This window comes from Durio zibethinus, unplaced genomic scaffold (assembly GCF_047325235.1).
Source record: "Durio zibethinus cultivar Kanyao isolate XHJ-2024 unplaced genomic scaffold, ASM4732523v1 HiC_scaffold_147, whole genome shotgun sequence".
Lineage (NCBI taxonomy): Eukaryota > Viridiplantae > Streptophyta > Magnoliopsida > Malvales > Malvaceae > Durio > Durio zibethinus.
The window spans coordinates 14,976-22,645 of NW_028322770.1; the positions used below are offsets into that span (position 1 = coordinate 14,976).

General features: G+C 31.4%; 1 protein-coding gene across 1 annotated transcript; it reads right to left on the minus strand.

Moving 5' to 3' along the window:
* Positions 1-247: 247 nt before the first annotated feature.
* On the minus strand, positions 248-4,897 carry LOC149509568 (NAD(P)H-quinone oxidoreductase subunit H, chloroplastic). The gene is made up of 2 exons (XM_089757694.1): positions 2,746-4,897; positions 248-1,624 (listed from the first exon to the last, which is right to left on the minus strand). The coding sequence occupies exon 1, from the start codon at positions 4,479-4,481 to the stop codon at positions 3,300-3,302; it is 1,182 nt and encodes a 393-aa protein (XP_089613820.1). The 5' UTR covers positions 4,482-4,897; the 3' UTR covers positions 248-1,624; positions 2,746-3,299.
* Between the last annotated feature and the right edge of the window lie 2,773 nt (positions 4,898-7,670).

Consider the following 7,670-nt stretch of genomic DNA (forward strand, 5'->3'; position numbering starts at 1 on the left):
CACTCCCAGGCCCCCTAATATAAGACCCGATCCCAGAAAAACTAAAAGAAAATCGTGTATTGGTCCAGGCAAATCCATTATATGTAAAATAAGAGATAAATAAATCGAAATGCTTTTCATGATCTTATTGACCCGACCAGGAATTTTTTTTTTATGATACGTTCCTAATTGAATAAAATCCTAATCTATTAGGTGTGAATTGATCTAAGTACAATTATTGTTTCGTTTTTAATTCTTTTTTTTTGTTCGGTTCGAAAGGGTATTTTGTTTTTTGAAACTATATATTTCGAAATAATTACGAATATATTAATAGATTTTCAAGAAAAATGAATTCGAAATTCTTATCAACCAGTTAATTTGTAATTGAATTTTTATTTATTGACCAAACAAAGAGTAAAGGCCTCATTCTTTTAAGTCAAACCAAATATTCTTTTAACTTAAACCAAAACGGAACCTTAAAAGAATTGGAAATTTCTCTTTAATAGAATAGGAGGTTTACTTACTCAGTTTTTCTTTGAGGCGAATTCAAAATTGTTCGAATTGTATAATCGTCAATTACTGACATTGGTAAACGGCCCAAAGCAATTTGATTATAATTCAATTCGTGACGGTCGTAAGTAGAAAGTTCATATTCTTCAGTCATTGATAAACAATTTGTTGGACAATACTCAACGCAGTTACCACAAAATATACAAATTCCGAAATCAATACTGTAATTAAGCAATCGTTTTTTTCTAATATCCGTTTCAAATTTCCAATCAACAACAGGCAGATCTATAGGGCATACACGAACACATACTTCACAAGCAATGCATTTATCAAATTCAAAATGGATTCGCCCACGGAAACGCTCTGATGCGATTAATTTTTCATAAGGGTATTGAATAGTTACAGGTAAACGATTTGCGTGGGATAAGGTAATCATGAAACCTTGACCAATGTACCTTGCTGCTCGGACTGTTTGGTGGCCATAATTCATGAACCCAGTTACCATAGGGAACATATCGTGAATATCTATGAATAATTTTATGTTTGTTTCTTTCTCTTGTTTGAACCAAGTCATGAATCTCGTATTCTTTTTTTCTTTACAGTGAAAGAAGTTGGAAAGAAGTTGTTAATAATAGATTACCGAGAGAAATGGGTAAAAGAAATTTCCATCCAAGATTTAATAATTGGTCCATTCTTAACCTAGGTAAAGTCCATCTTGTTGCGATAGAAATAAACAAAAACAAATAAGTTTTAGCTAATGTAATAAAGATACCAATTGTCGTTCCAAAGATTCCATTCATTTTATTTATTTCAAATAGCTCAGGGACGAATACGTACGGAATGGAAATATTCCAACCCCCCAAGTAAAGAACTGTTACAAATAAGGAAGAAAGTAATAGATTTAGATAGGAAGCAACATAAAATAAACCAAATTTGATACCCGAATATTCGGTTTGATACCCTGCTACTAATTCTTCCTCGGCTTCTGGTAAATCAAAAGGTAATCTCTCACATTCTGCTAGAGAAGAAATTAGAAAAACGATAAACCCTATTGGCTGACGCCACAAATTCCATCCCCAAACCCCATATTTTGATTGCGCCTCAACTATATCAACTGTACTTGAGCTGTTAGATAATATATAGTCGATGATAACATCACTGTTCCCATCGCTAGTCCAAAACCGTACATGAGGTTTTCAACTCATACGGCTCCTCGTGGGTCACAAATAAATTTAAGGACCGAATCAGTATTATTTCTCTTCGTATGGTTGTAGAATAGATAGAGAAAAAATGGATTGGAAGGTCCAAAATTATACCAATGGAATTCTGTCTGCTATATTATGAAGAATAAAAAAAGTGCTTCTGAATTGATCTCGCCCGTTACTAATTTCAATTTTTATTTGTTGAGTAATAACTTAAGCCTTCAATAAAATACTTCTTGTAGAAATATCAATAGATATTTCAACCCATTGTTTTCGATTACGAAAAAAATTAAATATTACATTAGCTCATAAATCATGACACAGATTATATCTCTCTATATATATGAAAGAAAGAATAAAAAAAAAAAAAATATTTATTTTTTATTCTTTCTTTTTCGTTCCTATTCTTCTTTCTGATCTGAGAAAATTACGAATGGGGGCTTAAACTAAAAAATAGTAAAGGATTATTTCGTTCCTGATAGTCATTACTTTAATCGGTGGATAGGAGCATACTCTGGACCGGAATCGTGGGTAGTACTGCCTACTCATTTCTACTAATTTAAAGCCCCAATTAGTATTCTTTTTATGTTATCCAGAAATATCCTTTTTATATAATTTACATAATCTCCATTACTAATCCTTTGTGTATTTTGGTGTTCCTAACCATCCACTCATTTTTTTGTTCAATCCCCCGTTTGGTTTGGCAATACATGTATGGGAATCTATACAAAGGATAGCCAAAACTCTATACGGTTGATCTTTTGAGCCCGCTTCAAGCTAGATTGACTAATCAACCCGTCTTGGGGTAAAGACTTCTTCCACTTATGTTTTCTTCCACTTAACTCTTGTACATAGGAAATGAGATTAAATTTTTTTTTGTTTAATTTACTGCGAATTTATAAGCTGCTTTCTTTCACTCATATATAACTATCTAATTTAGTTTATCAACCTGAAGGATAATAAAATAACGAAGATATCTATTCAATCCATTCAGCTTATTTTATAGAACGAAAGGAATAGGGAAAAGAAAAGTTTATATTTCAACGAATCGCACGTAGAGATATTGATAAAACACATAGAGTTAATGGTATTTCATAACTAATCGATTGAGCAGCAGCTCGCAGACCACCTAAAAAGGAATATTTATTATTTGATCCGTATCCTGACATAAGAAGTCCAACAGGAGCAATACTTGAAATGGCAATCCATAAAAAAATACCGATATTGAGATCGGCTAAAATAAGGCGAGAGCTAAAAGGAATTACTGAAAAACTTAGTAAAATGGATATGACTGCTATAGACGGTCCAATACGGAATAAACGAGTATTTCCTCTAGATGGAAGAATATTCTCTTTGAAAAGCAGTTTTGTTCCATCTGCTAGAGCTTGAAGAATTCCCAAAGGGCCGGCGTATTCAGGCCCAATACGTTGTTGTATTCCTGCAGATATTTCTCTTTCTAACCATACAATTACTAGTACACCTATTGTGATTCCCAATACAAGAGTCAAAATAGGGACAAACATCCATATGATCCCATAGACCTCTTTTAAGGATTCCAATCTGTAAAAGGAATTGATATCTTCTACTTCTGTTGTATAAATTATCATTTCAACGATCAACTTCTCCCATAATGATATCTATGCTACCTAGTATCGTCATAATATCAGCCAATTTCATTCTTTTAACTAACTGAGGAAGAATTTGCAAATTGATAAAACCCGGCGGGCGAATTTTCCATCTCCAAGGAAAACCACTTTGATCTCCTATCAGAAAAATTCCTAATTCTCCCTTTGGGGCTTCCATTCTCGCATAAAGTTCTTGTCTCGGTAATTCAAATGTAGGAGAAGGTTTTTTACTAATGAATCGATATTCAAAATCATTCCATTCTGGATCCCTTTCTCGATCAAAACATCGGATTTCTAAATTCTCATAGGGACCCCCCGGAATTCCTTCCAGGGCCTGTTGAATTATTTTTATGGATTCCGTCATTTCACTGATTCGGACTAAATAACGAGCTAATGAATCTCCTTCTTTTTGCCACTGGATTTCCCAATCAAATTCGTCGTAACACTCATAATGATCAACTTTACGAAGATCCCATTTGATTCCAGAGGCTCGTAGCATTGGGCCGGATAGACCCCAATTTATTGCTTCTTCTCCACCAATAACCCCTACCCCTTCAACTCGTTCTAAAAAAATAGGATTTCGCGTAATAAGTTTTTGATATTCAACAATTCCTGTTAAAAAATAATCACAGAAATCCAAACATTTATCTATCCAGCCATAGGGTAGATCGGCCGCTACTCCTCCGATACGAAAATAATTATGCATCATTCTCATACCGGTGGCAGCTTCGAATAGATCATATACTAATTCTCTTTCTCTGAAAATATAGAAAAAGGGGGTCTGTGCACCAATATCGGCCATAAAAGGTCCAAGCCATAATAGATGAGAAGCTATACGACTCAACTCCAACATAATTACTCTGATATAGCTGGCTCTTTTAGGGACTTGAATATTGCCCAATTGTTCTGGTCCATTTACGGTTATTGCTTCCGTGAACATAGTGGCTAAATAATCCCAACGTGTTACATAAGGCAAATATTGTATAATTGTTCGGTTTTCCGCAATTTTTTCCATTCCTCTGTGTAAATAACCTAATATTGGTTCACAGTCAACAACATCTTCACCATCTAGAGTAACGATGAGACGAAGAACACCGTGCATTGATGGGTGGTGAGGTCCCATATTGACTATCATAAGGTCTTTTTCTGTAGCTGATAGATTCATAAGTTTTTCCTCGATTCATTCTTACATGAATTGTTGAAAACGAAAAGAAGTACATCAAAATGAAAAATATAATAAATCGACTAATTCAATCAAATTAACGATTTTTTGATTCCCGAATATCCAACTCACTAATTAATTCTTTATAACGTATGTTATTTTTCTTTGATAAATAAGACAGAAGCCGTTGACGTTTTCCTAGAATTTTACGTAGACCTCTCTGAGATAAATAGTCTTTTTTGTGCAATTCCAAATGTGAAGTAAGTCTTCGTATCTTATTGGTGAAACTGACTATTTGAAATTCAACGGACCCCTTGTTTTCTTCTTTTTTTTCTTGAAAAATAACTGAGATGAATGAATTTTTTACCATAAAACAAAAATTTCTCTCCCCCTTTTTTTGAATGTGAATTTTACTGATCAGTAATAATAATAATACCATTCATTTTAATATGCACAATGATTTTAAGTTCGTTATGAACTTTATAATTTTTTCAAATAAAATTAATCAATCCGGTTTTCAATCATAATATATGGAAAAATGTACCATTGACGAATTTTCAAACGCGGATACATATGTATCCTTACCATACTGAAACGACTGCCATTATTACTATTAAACCAATAGCGATTCATACAAGCTAAATCTTCTAATCGATAATTGGGCCAAAGAAAGAACTTTAATTTAATTAGTTTCTTTTTATCACTATCAAGATGTTTGTTTTTATTCAAAACTTGACCACAGTTTTTTACATTATTTAAAAATACTGGATTTCTATGCATACCATTTTTATCCCTTGAATTGAAAGAAATTCGAATTCGCAATTCTCTCCGGTGGTTAGGGGATAAAATATTTTCAGGAATAAACAAATCATAATGATTTTTGTCTTTATTTTCAGTCATTTTTTGATGTCTTGCAATGGATTCATCAAAATTATTTTTTTCAATATAGTTTTTTTTTTTGCGTCTTTTTTTTTTTTTGCGTCTTTGATTAATTTCATGTTTATTTTTATGAACCAATGAAATACTTATAGTTTGATATAGAATAAATTGTCCATCAATTTCTACATACCGGCGAATTGGTTCGATAATCAATACTCCTTTTTTGAGTAGGTATTGATAAGTTAAAAGTAACTTATCCGCCGAATCCATCAAAATATCCAGATTCGTTCCTCCTCTTCTAACAGAGTATAGAAAAGTTTCATTCATATTTATCAGGCCAAGAATGAAAGAATATGCTTTGATATTTTTGATTATTTTTTCATCGAAAGAATCAGCATCCCATCCGAATTGAAAATACAAATACTTTTGTAGGAATAAACGAGCTTCTCTCTTGCTCTCGTCTTCCTTTCTATGTTTTTTTGATTTACCAGAATCTTCTTCAACATCTTTTTCTTGATTGTCTGATTTACCTTTTTCTTGATCTGATTTACCTTTTTCTTGATTGGATGATTTACCTTTTTCTTGATTGGATGATTTACCTTTTTCTTGATTGTATGATTTACCTTTTTCTTGATTGGATGATTTACCATAATCTTCTTCAACATCTTTTTCTTGATTGTATGATTTACCTTTTTCTTGATTGGATGATTTACCATAATCTTCTTCAACATCTTTTTCTTGATTGTATGATTTACCTTTTTCTTCATTGTATGATTTACCATAATCTTCTTCAACATCTTTTTCTTGATTGTATGATTTACCTTTTTCTTCATTGTATGATTTACCATAATCTTCTTCAACATCTTTTTCTTGATTGTATGATTTACCTTTTTCTTGATTGGATGATTTACCTTTTTCTTGATTGGATGATTTACCATAATCTTCTTCAACATCTTTTTCTTGATTGTATGATTTACCTTTTTCTTGATTGGATGATTTACCTTTTTCTTGATTGGATGATTTACCATAATCTTCTTCAACATCTTTTTCTTGATTTGAGAGAACGGATCTAAATTTTCTTTTTTTTTTTGCATCTGATACAAGATCCTCTTTTTTTCCATTAAAATTAAAATTGAAAAGAAGTAGTTTTATTGGTATGATCCATGGTTCAACCTTATATGCATTATATAGTAGCACAAATTCTGGGAAGAACCAAAGTTCCAGATTCGATATTTGATAATTATTAAAATTATTAATCACAGTCTTAATATTTTTCTTACTCTTGGTACTGGTTTTCTTACTCTTGGTACTGGTCTTCTTACTCTTGGTACTGGTATCGACCCAGGACTCAATATCGGTCTTATTTCTAAGACAAAAATTAAGAATTCTCCAATTAAAAAATTTTCTATGCGAAAATTTCCCCGTTTTCCCCGTTTTCCCCGTTAGATAATTATGGATAGGAATATCCCCCAATATATCAAAAAATTTTCGTTTATCCATGTTGTAATTATAAGGAATCTCTTCCCTCTTATTTACTTGTAATGGTGATCCATAAGTATATGAGTCCCTCATATCTTGATATATAATAAATATATATGATAATAAATTATATCTATAGTGTTTTTTAAAATTATCTTTTTTATATTTTTGTTCTTGATTCCGTTTTTGTTCTTGATTCAGTTTATATTCTTGATTCAGTAATGAATTCGCTTGAAAATCATTTTTTTTTTCGTAATGTATTAATCTTTCTTTTTCATCTGAATCCCATTTTGTTAAATCTTTATTTTGAGCCATATAGTGTTGATTGACTCTATTTCGCCATTGTTCTGGTACTAATCTAAGCCATATACTCTGAACTAAATCGTATTGATAATCGTATTGATAATGACTCCTTAACCAGTTTTTCCATTCCTTTATTCCAGAGATTTTTTGTCTTAACCCATAATGATGTTTTAATTGGGAATGAGATATTCCTTGTTCTTCAAAATAATCTTTTATTTCATTTTTAAGAAAAAGAGATGTTCCGTGATATTGAAGGATAGGTTTGAATTTAATAACTTGGGTTTGTGATAATTTGTAAAATACATATGCTTGTGAGAGGGAGGATAAGTCACAAAAAGCTTTTGCATTTTGATTTCTAATATTCGAAAGTGAGTTTTTTATATTTTTTATAGTTGAAATAAAATGAATTGTATTTTTATTTGGTTTATTAATTCTTTCTTGATTTGCTTCATTATTGTAAATGAATTTATCAATCATTTTTTTTGTTGATTCAAGAAAAAGTTGTGGATTGGGTCTTGGAATATTAATGAT